General features: G+C 34.1%; 2 protein-coding genes across 2 annotated transcripts; one reads left to right on the top strand and one right to left on the bottom strand.

Moving 5' to 3' along the window:
* The first annotated feature begins 862 nt into the window (after positions 1-862).
* On the top strand, positions 863-4,331 carry LOC120092729 (uncharacterized). The gene is made up of 5 exons (XM_039050891.2): positions 863-1,089; positions 1,177-1,293; positions 1,379-1,413; positions 2,703-2,803; positions 3,980-4,331. The coding sequence occupies exons 1-5, from the start codon at positions 914-916 to the stop codon at positions 4,064-4,066; spliced, it is 516 nt and encodes a 171-aa protein (XP_038906819.1). The 5' UTR covers positions 863-913; the 3' UTR covers positions 4,067-4,331.
* Positions 4,332-7,753: 3,422 nt separating this feature from the next.
* On the bottom strand, positions 7,754-10,801 carry LOC150032249 (uncharacterized). Its single transcript, XM_090308793.1, has 4 exons — positions 10,492-10,801; positions 8,518-8,614; positions 8,272-8,326; positions 7,754-8,175 (listed from the first exon to the last, which is right to left on the bottom strand). The coding sequence occupies exons 1-4, from the start codon at positions 10,630-10,632 to the stop codon at positions 7,983-7,985; spliced, it is 486 nt and encodes a 161-aa protein (XP_090164919.1). The 5' UTR covers positions 10,633-10,801; the 3' UTR covers positions 7,754-7,982.
* Positions 10,802-15,856: the final 5,055 nt, after the last annotated feature.

Raw genomic sequence — 15,856 nt, 5'->3', positions numbered from 1 at the left:
ACATCTATCAAACCTAAAATAAGCCAAATTTTGATTTTATCCAACCTACCACTTATTCCAAAAACAAGTAACAAAGACAAAATCCATGATTAGATTTAAATGAATGGAAAATAACTATTTAAATTTACATTACAATTTTGTTGTATGTGTAAATATAGATTAGTTAAATCCCATAGCTAATTTGAATTAATTAGGGAAGAAAAATAAGAAAGAGATTAGTTTATTTTGAATCAAATTCTTAAAGTTGTTATCAAAATTTGATTTAAATATTAAAAATAAATTCAAATTCCAAAAGAGGGTGAAAATTACGGAATTAGCTCATTTTCAATTTTGAAATCGAATATATTAGATTACAATTTAATTAATTTGGTTATTAATCAAGCTATTCAATTACACTGTATTTATATCCTAGTTATTAATCAAGTTTTTCACTTACACTATATTTATATCTCAGTTCAAACTCTATATTTACACTGTATTTAATATTCAGGGCATACGAACCAACTAAGGGCAAATAAGATATTATCAAAATGTCACCCACGTGGTTGAACATTTGCCATTAATCATATTATTTTTGGCTTTTACTATATCTTAAATCACCAATGGACCTAAAAGGATAAACTGATGGATAAAGATAAATTTAATATAATACCTAACACTATATATCCAAAGAATCCTCATTTGTCACTGTTCTATCTAATTTTCAGTTTTGCCATTTAAAATAATCAAATCCAACAAATGAGCTGATCCGGCGACAACGGGCCATTTAAGGCTGACTTACCAGGCCACGAGGGTCACAAATGCAATTATAGCAAAGTTATGTCCTAAACAGAAAACTAAAAAAGAAAAAAGGATTTGAGACTAAAATGAAAAAAGGTGTAAACTCCGGGACGGAGAAGAGTGCCCGAGGAAAATGGCGGCAAGACAGAAAGCGGTGGCGACGCTGCCGAATCTAATTAGAAGCCTTAGAAACGATCGCCGGAGGCCCGGTCTCAGCCAGCCTCTGCCGTCGTTGAGACGCGCATTTTCACTTTACGATCAGATCAATCTCATCGACAATGTTCCCGAAGATCAGCTTCGCTTTCAACGGTACAGCCCTAACTTCTCATTTTCGTCTTTTGCATCGATTTCTTTCCTCAATTTGATATCGTCGATTCTTTTATGCGGGCATTTAAGGTATACTGAGACGGGGTTCACTGTGAACGGGGTGGATTATGAGGGGAGCTTGCTATGCGTTGGGAATTTGTTGATGTCTTGGAGTCCTAAGAAATTTTCGGAAATTACGCCTGAGAGGTTTGCTTTTTGTATCTTCCTTAATTTACAATACTTCATTTACTTCCTTAGTTATTTTTGGTAATTGAAATGTTTTTTTTTGCAGCTTGTCTATCTTCCAGATTGTGCGGCCCATTCCAGGTAAAGTCTGTTGTTTTGTTTAGTAAAAGGATTGAATTATTGGACATGTTGAAATAGTTTAGATATGAATGTCCGAAGTTACCTAGATTCACGTTTCTATTGAAATGTTTTCTCTTGAGCTATTTTTCTCGAGTTTCAATTTATTGGTTCTTATATATATGTGTGTGTATATATATTTTGTGATCAATAAGGGTCATGAGTTTGATAAGGGACTTGGGAGTGAGTTAATCCATGGTGACCACCTTCTAGGATTTAATATCTAGGAGTTTCCTTGACAGCCAAATGTTGTAGGATCAGATGGGTTGTTCGTAAGATTAGTTAATGCAAGTTAGCCTCAAATACTATATATATATTTTTTTTATCTTTGGACGAGCAAGGTTCTTGGTTTGGTTTTTCTATGCCTGAAGCATGAGGGAGACTATCATTTATTTCCTTTTCTTTTAATATTTTCAACGTGTGGAGTAGGATTTGCGCCTCTGACTTATTGGTGGAGGGTATGTGTTGTGAGATATGTGCATGTTGGCTTATTTATTTCATTGAAGTATCCTACAACTATGTCTTGGTTTTTCTGTTTAAAGGTTTAAATTTTGGAGAATTTGAAGCATGTACCAAGGAATCTGATAGGCAAGTCTACCCTCCATATATTTTGATTGCTTGAGAAGAGGGAAGAGGAACAAATGAGATAGTTGCATCAGCTAGCTGATGTTGTTATATCAACTGGATCAGTTAGCCAATATTACTGTGATGCAAAATAGTTAGATGGAAGGGGTTTGTAATCTATTATAGAGATGGGAGAATGAATCCAAAATTTGTAAATTTGTTATTGAAAAAGGGAAGGAATAGCGTAATTAGAGTGGAGTGACATTATACTTCTTGAATATGTGGAAGATTTGCATTTCTCAACTATTGAATGGATTACCAAAGCCCTAAGTTCTTGCTTCTTTATTCTTTCTCTGATTCTGAGATATATCAAAATCAGTTATCTTGAGGATGACACATGTGTTGTACTTTTCTGGTAATGTGGTCGATGGCTTCCTTTCATAGGCATTCTTCTAGAATCTGACATGAGATATTACCTCACTTTGAAATTGTATGCAGAAGCTGGCCTGTAAACCAGATGTTCTGTTTATTTTTCATCACTGCCATCATCATCTTAGTGACGTGTACTGTTCATATGTTGCTCTGTGCAAGCTTTTTATTTATTTATTTATTTATTTTTTAATTTGATTTCTACTGTCAACGGATTACTTTTCTTCATTTGAAAGCTTGTTTATTTTCGTGAATGTCAGAAATTCTAATACTTGGCTGTGGAAGATATACTGAACCAGTAAATCCTGAATTGAGGCAGTTCATTCGTTCCACTGGCATGAAGTTGGAAGCTGTAGACACGGTACTTATGGTTTTAAACTACGACGTTTGTTTTATAATTGGATCTATCTTGATCTATATTATCCGATAACTAAGGCCTTGTTTGGTTAATGGTTTCGTTCTTGGATTTCTATTTTAAAAATTATGCCTATTTTCTCTCAATTTATTGCAATAATTTGCATCTTTTTTTGGGTACAATAGTTGAACTTTTAGCCAAATTCTAAAAAGATAAACAACTTTCTAAAAACTACTTTTTTTAGTTTTCAAAATTTGGCTTGGTTTTTTAAAACATTAATAAAAAGTAGATAACAAATAAAAAAATTTAGTGGTGGTGAGGAGTGTTTATGGACTTAATTTTTAAAAACAAAAAACAAAAGACAAATAGTTACCAAATGGGCCTAAGATAATTATTTTTCATACAACTGAAGACCAAGATACCGAACTATCTTACGGGTCTGTGACTAATTGGTGGGAAACAGTATATTCTTTGTATAGGATAAGAAAATAGGTGGGAAAACATCCACCAACCATAGTAGCCTAGTCAAAAGAGATTGTAGTAGGTTACTGTAATGTCTAGTTTGTGATAAGAAAAACTAATGTGTCACCGATGCCAGTAATATCCTCTTTTCCTTACAATCACTTGATCAGATGGGTTCTAAAGACTTTTTAGCTATCTAAGATATTAAAAAACCACATGGTTTGTAGCAAAGCAACTGCTGCTGGGTACTGTAATAGTGCTAGTTTCGGACTTATTGGAAATAGAGTGATTTATTTCGTAGGTGATATTAATAATGGAGTTAAGTTCAACTGTTCAAGAGCTATCTTTAGAACCCAGATTAGATTACTTTTGCTCCAAGAAAGAAACTAGTTTAATCTGTTGGCTGGTTGGAATCTCAAATGGATTCATTTTATCTAAATTTAACTAGTTTTTGACATGATGGCCAATTGGTTGGTTATCTGACTGTAGACCAAGTAGTTATCTGCGCTTGTCTTCTTGCAAGGGAATCCTCGTGTCGAAAATATGCACTCGGAAAATAGGCCTTCTCTTTTTGTACTACCTGTTTGGATAATGCCAAATACCCAAGTAGTACTTCTCGATTAACTTCAAACTTTTTTGTCGAGAGTATATGTTTAAATCAGTTGAGCAAAGTTGGCGTATTATCGCTCACTAAACTAACAAAGCCTTTGTTATTTGCAGAGAAATGCGGCATCAACATATAATATCCTAAATGAGGAAGGTAGAATTGTAGCTGCAGCACTTCTGCCTTACGGAGTTTCTTCATGACCCACCGTCCAGAGCCAGACTCGGCCATTCTTATGGATGCCTCTCCAATTGCAGGATTCTTCTATCTTTCAAATCTTACAAGTATTCCTAAGCGCTTTGATCATTACTCATTTGTAGACTGACTGCAAGTACTTAGTCACTTGGTCCTTTTTGCTGTGTAGATATACTGTTATGGTCAAAACCTGCCATCAAGAATTTTGGCAATAAGCTTTTGTTGCCAAAAGCTTTTGTTAAAATAGCAAAAGTGATTTTAACCCTACCAAAATCATTCCCAAACATAGTACAATGGAATTCATTTGAAAGAGCCATTTTCCAAGATAAAATGATCAGGAACCACTTTCTGTTAACCATCACGGTTAACTGTCATGAGTTTAATTAGTAACTTGAAGGGAATGAGTTCAATTCATGATAACCACACATAGGATTTAATATCCTACAATATTTTTTGACACCTAAATATGTTATAGGGTGAGATGAGTTGTCTATGAAATTCATTGAAGTGTGCACAAGCTTTGAAATTTGGCAATCATATCTGAAGAAGAAATTTTGCACACAACTTTCATCATCATACATCACACATCACAGAGAGAAAAGGGTGCTTTCTGTCGTGAAAGAAAGACTTCACCTATGACAGACAATTCGGGTGTAGATACTCCAAGTGCTGGCCCTAGCTTTTAAGATTTGAGATGTTTCGTATCTTTCAAAATCATGACTTCAAGCTCTTAGGTCAAAAATTTAATAATTTGATTTTTCTTTTTCTTTTTTGTCTCTCAAAATCTGATTTAGAGTGGAGAAGTTCATATGAGACTTGAGAGTCTAATGTATGGTACGAAGTGTAACACCTATGGCCTAGTGGTGATTGAGATAAGTGAAAATGTTAAAGTAGCTTTGATCTGATATGTTCAAACATAATGATAACTACCTATGTAGAATTTTTAAATTTCAAAGAGTTCTCTAAGAACAAGAGGCACCATTTAGCAGCTATTTTATTTTTGTTATATGTTTATAGAAATTATGCTGGTTACCTCATAACACTTTAGTAAGCTTCTTAAAAATACATTTAAATTCTAAGTGCGGTTTGAGTTTTCATAAAGATAGATAATCAAATAAAAAAAATTATAGGTGCAAATAGTATTTATAAGCTTAAAGTGATTATCAAACAAGACCTATATATAGAAAGAATAAGATTAAGTTGTTCACTTGAAATGTGGGAAGTTAATAGGGGTGAGGATGACGGACCGGAAAATCAAGCCAACAAATAGAATCAATTGATCAAATGTCAATCGGTTGGAGAAGTGTTAGGGGCAATCGAAAATCGATCAACTAATTGATTATATATATAAATATATAGTAACTAAAGGGAATCGAATTCCCACAGTGGAAGTGAACGATCGTTTGTGTCTAAAAATTTTCTTTGGAAACTCAATAAAAGAAAAACAGAGAACTAAGAGGATAAACAACATTCAATCTAAGACATGCTTTACTACGTATAATTACAGAGAAAAAAGGTACATAGTGTACATACCCTTGAAGATACACAATCTTCGTGTATTCCTCTCTGGTGGTCACAACTAGTGAGAATCTTCTTCATCATGAACAAATCCCCACGACACAGCTAAACAATGCTCCTTGGACACTACCACAAAAGTTACCTTGCTATTCTCAAGGTGAGAATAACAACAGAGTAGTAAGTGTGCCTATGATTTTGGTAAGAGAATTGAGAAAGTATTTGAGAGGAACTGTTACAGAGGAAGGAAGATGAGGTAGAGAGATCTATTTCATAGATCAATTTCACATATGGATATCAACCACCTCAAATTCTCTACCAAGAACCTTTCTATACGAGGGATGAGGGAGTTATCCTCTCAACATGTAAAATAACTACCTTTGGGAGTTATTTTACTTTTTATTTACATTAATATAATTAAAAACCAACTATACATTATATCATATATAATATACAACCTATAGTTTATATAAACTATAGTTTATATTCTCTCATATAATCAATAGTTTTAATATGAATCATATGTATATTAATTTTAATCTATAGTTTTTATATAAATCTCATTCATATAATTAATATTTGAATCATATTCAAATAATAATCTCTCTCATCAAATTATATAGTTCTAATATGAATTATATCCATATTAATTCTAACATATAGTTTTTATATGAGTAAATATTTGAATCATATTCAAATATTCATCTCTCATTAAACTTTATAATATAATGTATCCACATATATTATATTAATTGTATCTCATACAATTAATTTCCTTTAATTAATTTGAACAATTCAAATTAATCCAAAATTAATTGATTCTCATTAAACCCTTATTGAGCTGGAAAGAGGATATTATGGACCTACAGGTTAAACGCTCAAATGATATGAGATTAATTAACCAAACTCTTTAATTAAATTAATCAATCAACATTTATTAACTGTCGATCACTCCATTAAAGATCGAAAGTTTCACTCTATGGTAAAATATCGACCCTGACCAACCAATGATCACCTCTAGAAGTTAAGACATGTATTTTTAACCAAAAGGATAGTTATTTGAATTCCCCCACTTGAAATGTTAAACTAAAAAAATATAATAATCATAATAATAATAAGGCAAAATGTGGTACGATTAAATTGATTGGTAAAATCATAGCTTAAGATTTTGATAGGCTCGAAATTTCAATAGAGGGAAATTTCTATTTTCCCCATATTTTTTGAAATTTCCATTGCTATTTTTTTTAGCAATTAACTATGCTAGCTCAATGGAAGTTTTTTCTCTTTTACTATAAAAATTGGGGGATTTTCAAAAATAGAAAAAATGGGAAACTATTTCCAGAAATAGAAAAATTTAATCTTCTTTGATAGAGACGGATAAAAGTATATCGGTGTCTATTAGGTGATATAAACTGATAGAAGTCTATCATTGATACTATGTGATAGATGTTGATAGAAGTTTTTCAGTGTTTATCAATGTGTTTTTTGCTATTTATATAAATAGTTTGATATTTTTTCTATATGTAAAAATTTCTTTAAAAAAATTTTACTTTCAAGAAACCTCATATTTTCATTCAAATTTTTTCTATTGAATTTTCACATAATTTCATCTCAAACTTGAATTGATGTGAGTTCTTTAATATTCCCCTCATTTTCTATCAAACTCTATTTACTTCTGGAGTTTTCTATTTTTTTTTTTCCTATTATGTTGTGCTATGTTTAATGCTATGCTTTTTACATCCCTCTTATGTTTAATGTTATAATTTTTCAATTTTTATCATGTTATGTCTTGTCAATGTAATGCTATGATATTTTTTACTTTATAGAGATGACGATTAAAATGGTCAATCATATTTTAATTCGGTCACAATCAAATTTCATTAATTTATTATAACAATTTCCATTAATTTTCATAAAGTTTCCCAAAATTTTCATTGATATCAATATTTTTATAAAATCGGACCTCATCGACGTTGATATTTCAGACCTTGGGTAAAATTAGTGAATACCATCTAATTGTTGTTGCGACAATCATAATGAATTGAATTACAAAGTGACAAATTTACCACTTAATTATCTTATGACATGAATTGTTATCTTGAAGTATGTTTTCACAACTAAGAAGCATGTGATTTGAATCTTCTACTCCTATTATACTAAAAGAAATTACAAGAAAAATATTTCAGAATTGGCATTTTCCATATAACGGTAAAAAATGGATTTGAGTCACAACACATCTTGCCAATTACAATATTATTAACTCGAAAATCATTCTAAAATAGGGGCGAAAATGTATCATATCCCCCAATTATATTACAACATTTTTTATTCTAAAAAGAAATCATCAGTTTGAATTAGTATTTTATTGTTACACCATTGTAAACTTCTCTTAAATTTCTGGCTCTGAACTCAACTCTCCTCATCATTTAGAAGAGAATCTGCGCTTCTGGGATGTTGCTTTACTTGATCCTCATACTTCTTAAGATCCTGAGTTTCATTGTTCTCCATCTTCATGAATTGGAACCCCATTATATATCGATACTCTCCTGTCCCGAGGCAACGGGAGCAGTAGCCGAGACCGCTCCCACCACAAGTCCTGCACCTGCAATAGTAATTGAGGGCTAGTTTTGGTGATGTGAAAAGAGAGAACATTTACGAAGTTATCAGTGCAGAAAGGAAATATCACAAACAGTCATACCATCTTGGCCATTTCCCTTTTGGAAGCATTTCTAGGTGAACAAAATTTGTCCTCCCTATTTTCAGAGCATAAGGACATGTTACTTAAAAGGGAATGAACAAATAAATTCAATTCAAAATTTCTGGTGGAATAACTGCCAGTTACTTAAACGAGATTATAAGCTCTGAACCCAAAATTTCTGATGTAAAAGGTCCTAATTAGCTATGTAATGGAGGGATTTGTGAGAGAGAGAGGAAAAAGAGAGACCTCTTCCACAACAATGGTGACAGTCAACTCTTCCACTTCCATTGCATATCACACAAGGTGGATCTGGCTTCTTTCTTTTTTCTCTCCTAACATTTGACTGGAGAAAGAGAAAACATTACCATGAGAATGACTATGAAAACATATATAAGGCCATATTTGGAAGTGACTTTTGAACCAGTGATTTTAGCAAAAAATGATACATCATTAGAAGGTGTTTAATGATAAATCATTAATATTTGGTTTTACATTATAAAATGTAGATTTTAAATAACCAAAGGTGATGTTGAATGATTAATATATAATGGTTGGTTCTAAAAGTAATTGCGGAATCATAGAATTAGTAAAGTTCCCCATTTTAAAAAATGGTTACTTTCTTAAATAATTCTTGGTTAATCACTTGAGCCAAAATCACCTCCCAAGTGACTAACGTAAAAGTGATTTAGGATATTTCGAAAATGACGTCCACAACATTGCCAAACATAACCCTATTAAAATGGAAGTGATTTTAGCAATGGCAAAAATCACTCCCAAGCATGCCTTAATCCTTTGTTAAGGTATAACTGTCACTTGGTTTGATTAGGTAAATCACGTTCGCATTAGCAAAGCAAACTTGAGAACTAAATAAAAGTACAATAGAAGTATCAAAACCGATACATCTAATAATCACGAGTACAGGAAACAAAAGAAAATTACGCTAAATCATCTATAGCCACAAAATATCCCCACTTAATTCTTCTTAATACCCGGACAAAAACATTTCCTACCATATGAAAGCCAAGCACACAAAACAGAACCCATGTAGTAAAAGCATTAATATCAATAGGAAAATTACTTGAAAATGTATTGATATAACCCATTGAGATATAAAAGATAATGGAAATTACAATATAACTCCCTTATTTCTAGGTACTTGGACCCTCCCTCTTGAGATATCTTTCAAATTCTAATTCACTCACCAAATGCCTACCTTCTTAATCCCCACCCCCTTTATTTATAACCCAATATCCTAACCAATTATTAAGGCCCTAGTGATAATGATTTCCTTTTTTGTTTCCTATTTTGCTTGTTTCGTCCCAATTTTTCAATTATAGTTTTCACATTTCTTAGAGGAACACTTGAACTCAAGTCAAATTCCAAAAATAAAAACAAGTTTTTGAAAATATTTTTTTAAAAAATTTTCAATACTTGGCTTGATTTTTCAAAACATCAGTAGAAAGTGGAGAGCAAAACATAGAAATATGGGTGGAAGTAGTGTTCATAAGCTTAATTTTCAAAAAATAAAAAACCAACTAGTTATCAAGCATGGCCTAATTTCAAACTTACAATAACATTTCTATCAAGCATATCATTGAAATCAGCACCATAAAATGAGCAAAAGGGAAGCAGAAATAAGTTTCACTGAAGAATAAATTAGATACTATGTGGTTTCAAGAGTCTTCAGAACAAACAATTCGTAGGTGAATAATGGAAATACAATTGAAGTTACAATCAATAACGATCATAGTGATATCAATACATAAATTCCCTTATAGACCTCTAATCTCAAACAGTACTTGGTAAATTAACCAAGGATTGCTCTTTCACACTCAGTCAAATAGCAGCTATAGTCATATTCCTCATCATTAGACTAAACAGAAGCACAATTTGAAGTGCTTTCTGCAGAAAGAACACCCAAACTTCAATTAAGAGCTAAAATGATTGCCCCATGAAGGGTAAGGATCTGAGCAAGAGTATTAACATTGGGGACATGAATTACAGTTAAGAAATGTCCTTCATACATTAAGATAAAGCTAAACATGAAGAGAATACAAGAACAGAGAACAAAAAAGGGCTTGAGATAAACGAAAGACACAACAACAGGGATTAGTTAAAAAAGTGAACAATCCAGCCAAATGGGGCAAATTATTTTCACATTCCAAAGCTTTTTCTCACTGAGCAAAACGATAGGAATTGAAGTTTAGGTAAGCGAATTACCTCAGTTCTGACGATCCAAGAAGGCTTTGGAATTGATAGACGAGGAAGAGGGGTTGAGTTCCGAGGAGGAGTTACGCCATTTGAGTCTGTGGCTTTCAATTGAACGGCTGGAAGAACAATCGGCGTTGTTCCCGCCGCCATCCAGAACCGGCCGACGACCTCCGTCGCTCAGTTTTGCCGTTCCGGCAAAAACGCGAACAAGAGAGGAGGCTCCGTTTTGTTTTTTGGCGGTGACTGGCTTCCGAACATGAAAAATGCTAAATTAAAATAAGAAATGTTAAAATTTTTATTTAATAACACATTACTCCCTAACCTATAGTTTGCCCATGTGAGTTTATTAGCTCTAATTATTTACTTAGTTATTGAAATTTACAATTTATAATGATTTAATCTGAAATTAAATAAGAACCAGACCAATTCTGACATAATTTAGATTAAATTATAAGTTTAATCCTAACTTTCTAAATTTTGCATTTAATCTATAAAGATATTTGTTGAATGAGAAATTTCGGCGAATCACGAGTTGTCACATCATCAATGAAAGCCCGAGCCTATTGGAAAAATTATAAGTTGGATTGGGTCGAATAATTAAAGTCGTTCGGCCCCAACCCAATTCAAACCCATGGTAAAATATTGGGTTAAATTAAAGATTAAGTTCAAGCCTAGTATTTCGGCCCAACAACAAATGAGCCCAAACCCAACTTTAGTTAAAACCCAATTTGGACCCAATAAAGTAATTAGGTCCAAGCCTATGTAAGGCCCATGAGAAACCTCTCTAAATAGAGGTCTTATCTCTTCATTTGGAGGAGGAGGTTGGAGGAATTGAAAGCAAAAGCTCTCTTAAGATCTAAAGTCTGAAGCTCCAAGGATTTGAAGAACATAATTCCTCCAAAGCTTTGAAGATCAGAAGACACTAAAAAATCAAAAGACATATCAAAGCTTTGAAGATCAGAAGACACTAAAGCTCTAAAGATTAGAAGGTATATCGAAGCTTTGAAGATCAGAAGACATATTAAAGCTTTGAAGATTTAAGCTCCCAAGATCCAAGACTCACTCTCAAGTGCTGAAGACAGAAGCTTCTCAAGATTCGAAAACTGAAGTTCACAAATTCTGAAGAACTGAAGATCTGAATTATTTAAATCTTTGAAGATGAGAAGATTTTAACAAATTGACCGTATCTTCACAAACTATAAGCTGAAGATTCAATCTCCTCAAACCCAAGGGCCAAGCCCAAGCACACCTGTGAACTTTGTAAATAGAGAAACTCTCCTCATTTGGAGGGGTCAGCAATTCTACACTCTAGAGAGCTTAGAGGGAATTCTCTACAATCAAAAGACTCCTTGACTCCTGAATCTGACCATGCTTGAAGACTGAAGTCTTTTGAAGATACAAACATTCTGAAGACTGAAGTCCTTTGAAGATACAAGCATTATGAAGATTGAAGTCCTTTGAAGATACAAACATTTTGACCATGCTTGAAGACTGAAGTCTTTTGAAGATACAAGCATTCTTCTAAGACTCGAAGCTCAAGAACATCCACACGCCCCACTTCTATACATCAAGCGTACGTATTCAATCGAGAGAGAATCAGAGGATCGAGTACTAGAGATCGAACTACATCACATCAAATAAACATCAACATCAACATCAACACCAACACCAACTCAAATTCAACTCCACGAAACAGGTTTCTTCGAAAGACTCGTGCAAGCACTAATCATCCAAGAAGATCAACAAGCCCAAAGGCCGATCGTTCAAGAAGATCATCAAACCCAAAAGTCGATCATCCAAGAAGATCATCAAGCCCAAAGGCCGATCATCCAAGAAGATCAACAAGCCCAAAGGCCGATCATCCAAGAAGATCATCAAGCCCAAAGGCCGATCATCCAAGAAGTTCAACAAGCCCAAAGGCCAATCATCCAAGAAGATCATCAGGCCCAAAGGCTGATCATCCAAGAAAATCATCAAGCCCAAAGGATGATCGTCCAAGAAGATCAACAAGCCCAAAGGTTGATCGTCCAAAAAGATTAACAAGCCCAAAGGTTGATCGTCCAAGAAGATCAACAAGCCCAAAGGCCGATCATTCAAGAAGATCAACCAACTTAAAGACTATAGTTTATTTTGAAAGTATTAAAATATTATGTATTAAAGATTATATTCACTTTCCATAAAATTAATACTGAAGGATCTCTTACCCAAGAGTTCCATGCGCGTTCGGATCCGCTCCGATCTCACCATGACCGAAATACAATAATATACATTCAAACGTACAGTTATGCAAACAAATAGTAATTATCGGCATGCTATGAACAATATATAATAAGGGAGAGAGTGCCATACCAGTTGAAGATAATCTTCAATCTTCGGAACTCAACGCAGTGGAACCCTTCACCTGATCAACCAATGCAATAGCGTTGACTACAGTAGCACGAACAACTACATGAACACGAACGCCGCGGAGACGACACCACCAGAAAAGAGCCCCGGGTATTCTCGGAGTGAGAACCCAAAGCGTGGTCTTTGGTGATTTTGGTAGAGGAAGAAGGAAGCATGGATCGTGTAGGCGATAAGCAAGTGGAAGGGTAAAAGGCGCTATCGCATAGCACGATACTTATTGTTTAGGAGACATGATACGATCGTGTAGGTTTTACTGAACGATCATTTAAGAAATGGTATATGATCGTTTAGCAAACTTGACACATACTACGATCGTTTAGAGAAGCTATGTGATCGTGTAGGAACTAGTGTGCGATCGTTTAGGCACGAGGTGGACGATCGTTTAGGCAAAGAGTGACTATCGTATAGGCTCTCGAAATGCTTAAGTGATCCTTATTTTTCACCTGCGCGACCTCTTGATTTCTTTTGGACGGGCGACGATGAACGATTCAAAAAATGAAAAATTTTCATTTTTATTTCATCGGTTACAATAACTGACTCATTCCCACTAACCCATGTCCGAATGTGAAAAATTGGCTTAATTATCATATAATTAACCAATTAATTAATTAATAAATATAATCATATTATATTTTTAACCTATAGTTTGATATCACATATCTACTATAGTATTTTCTCCTCTACTTGATATAAATCATATTTATATCCAATTTCCTCCAAAATAATGTACTCATACATTTAGCCAATTATATCATATATAATTAACTAGTCCAATTATATCATATATAATCGTACTTCCTCTTGTCAATTTAAACAATTCAAATTAACCCAAACACTGGTTCTCGACTTTATCAAGCTACCCAAGGAACTTAATGGACCTATGGCTCGAAGCTCCAACGATCCGTTAATAGCTGACTAAACTCTTTAGCCACGAGATCCACCATCCATTAACTGTCAGACATTTCATTAAAGACCAACATGTGAACTCTTTTTACTATAGATATATTTCTGTGTCCATCGGATATACGATGACCCTTCACAGATGCTCGTAAGTACAGCTGGGCCAAATTACCGTTTTGCCCATGTAGTTACATCTTACTCTTTAAATACCACTGATTCCTCTAATGAACAATACAATATAGTCCAACTATGTATGAACACCTCTTAGGCCAAGAGAAGGTGTGGGGCACGGGTCACGCGAAGCGGATCGGGTGGGCAGCGAACCGGGTCGGATCTGGACGGGAAACGCAGGCGCGAACAGGCGGCAAAGAACCAGGTCGGATCTGAGCATGTCTTAGGTCTGATGGAGCGCATGGAGCACGTGAGTCGGGTCCGGGCTTCAGGTCGGGTTTGGGAGTACCCTTTCTTGTGTCTGGGAGCAAAAACCGGGTCTGTGAGCATTTTTTTCTCCATTTTGAAGTCGTCCACTTTCCCGGAACCGAGCAATTACAACCTAATTTCAACTCTAATGACTCTAGCAAATTTACAGACCCTTTTTCACACGTTAATGCTCATAAACATATGAGCAATTACAAATTAATACTACAAAAAAAACTTAATTTAATTGCCAAAACCTAAAAACCATTTTAGTTTCCAATCTCAATTTTATCTAATAAATTGATACCCACCACATGCAATTGAGTAAAATTATAACACGCTCTAATACCACATGATGGAACAGTCGGCATGCACAGCGGAAATGAGAATTAATTTTACTCTAATTGCCAAAAATAAACATGCAACCCTAAAAGAATTAATTAGGGTTATTTTGAAATAATATCTTTGAAGCCCTCAAAACTCGTCTATCTCCACCCAAACACGAACGGACTACCACTAGAGCTGACCTACTATCCTTTGGACTCAGAATCGGGTTGTGGGACCCGATGGATGAAGAATCCGAGAGAGAGAAAAAAAGATGGAAAAAGTAGAGTGAAAATTGGGTTGGGTTTGGATTTTTTCAGCCCAATTTTTAAAACTTTTTACAAATTTCCAAAAGCCTTTAATCCAAAACACAAGCCCATATTTATAGAAAAAGGCCATACAAAATTGCATGAAAAAACTTCACAAAATCCCAACACCTAGAATCCATTATCTAAGTGGGCTTGATGTCTCCACTATAAGCCAACACCTAGTCCACTATTTTGTTAGTGGAATTATCCAACAAAAGTTTGGATTTTCCCACTAACTTTAGTCAAAGGGCAAAATAGTCATTTGGTCAAAGTCAAACTTTGACAAAAAGTCAACATTTTGACTTTTTATGATTTTTTCCGTGTTGACTAATTTTGGCCTCCCGAGCATGAATCCACATTCATTTTCTTGAAATTCAAATCACAATTGAATATAAGGTCGGTCAAAGTTTGACTTTTCAAAGTCAAAAGTCAACTTTTTGACTTTTTACATTTTTGACCATTTCCATTATTTCCGAGCTTGCGAATATGAACGTATTCCTATTCTTGATATTTAAATCGCATTTAAATATTAAAACTGTATCTCTAAACTAAAAAATCGATCACTATATCACATATACTTGTCGGTTTCTCTCTCTTCACCTAATTCAAACAATTTGAATTATTCTATCATACTGTTCTAAGTTTATTCCATATGAGCTAGTAGGGGAACCTAATGAACCTATAGATCATGGGCTCCAACGATTCGAGATTAGCTGGCTAAACTCTTTAGATGGAGCTAATCAACATTCGTTAACGAATGGGTCATTCCATTATAGTCCCATAGTTGCACTCCCCTCACTATAAATTTATTTGTGTCCATTTGATATAACAATGATTAGTAAGTTAATCCTTCACAGGTTGTTCGTAATCTCGACTAGGTCATAAAAACCGTTTTACCCCTAAGACTACATCTTATTCCTTAAGTTCCATTAATCCTCTAATGAACAATTGGTTTGAGGTCCAACCTATAAACCGAACCCCTCTCGGGCCAATGAGAGGGTGGGGCCCTTATTCAAGAC

This window comes from Benincasa hispida, chromosome 12 (genome assembly GCF_027475165.1).
Source record: "Benincasa hispida cultivar pf3 chromosome 12, pf3_genome.v1.1, whole genome shotgun sequence".
Taxonomy (NCBI): domain Eukaryota; kingdom Viridiplantae; phylum Streptophyta; class Magnoliopsida; order Cucurbitales; family Cucurbitaceae; genus Benincasa; species Benincasa hispida.
Note: the sequence above shows the minus strand (reverse complement) of the source record. Positions and strands in the feature narration are given on the sequence as shown.

Excerpts from the sequence above, each read along its gene's own strand:
- LOC120092729 (XM_039050891.2), top strand. The coding sequence starts at position 914 with ATGGCGGCAAGACAGAAAGCGGTGGCGACGCTGCCGAATCTAATTAGA. Across the intron at positions 1,294-1,378 it reads TCGGAAATTACGCCTGAGAG|CTTGTCTATCTTCCAGATTG; the intron begins GTTTGCTTTTTG and ends TTTTTTTTGCAG. Across the intron at positions 1,414-2,702 it reads GATTGTGCGGCCCATTCCAG|AAATTCTAATACTTGGCTGT; the intron begins GTAAAGTCTGTT and ends CGTGAATGTCAG.
- LOC150032249 (XM_090308793.1), bottom strand. The coding sequence starts at position 10,632 with ATGGCGGCGGGAACAACGCCGATTGTTCTTCCAGCCGTTCAATTGAAA. Across the intron at positions 8,327-8,517 it reads TCACCATTGTTGTGGAAGAG|GGAGGACAAATTTTGTTCAC; the intron begins GTCTCTCTTTTT and ends CTCTGAAAATAG. Across the intron at positions 8,176-8,271 it reads AAAGGGAAATGGCCAAGATG|GTGCAGGACTTGTGGTGGGA; the intron begins GTATGACTGTTT and ends TTACTATTGCAG.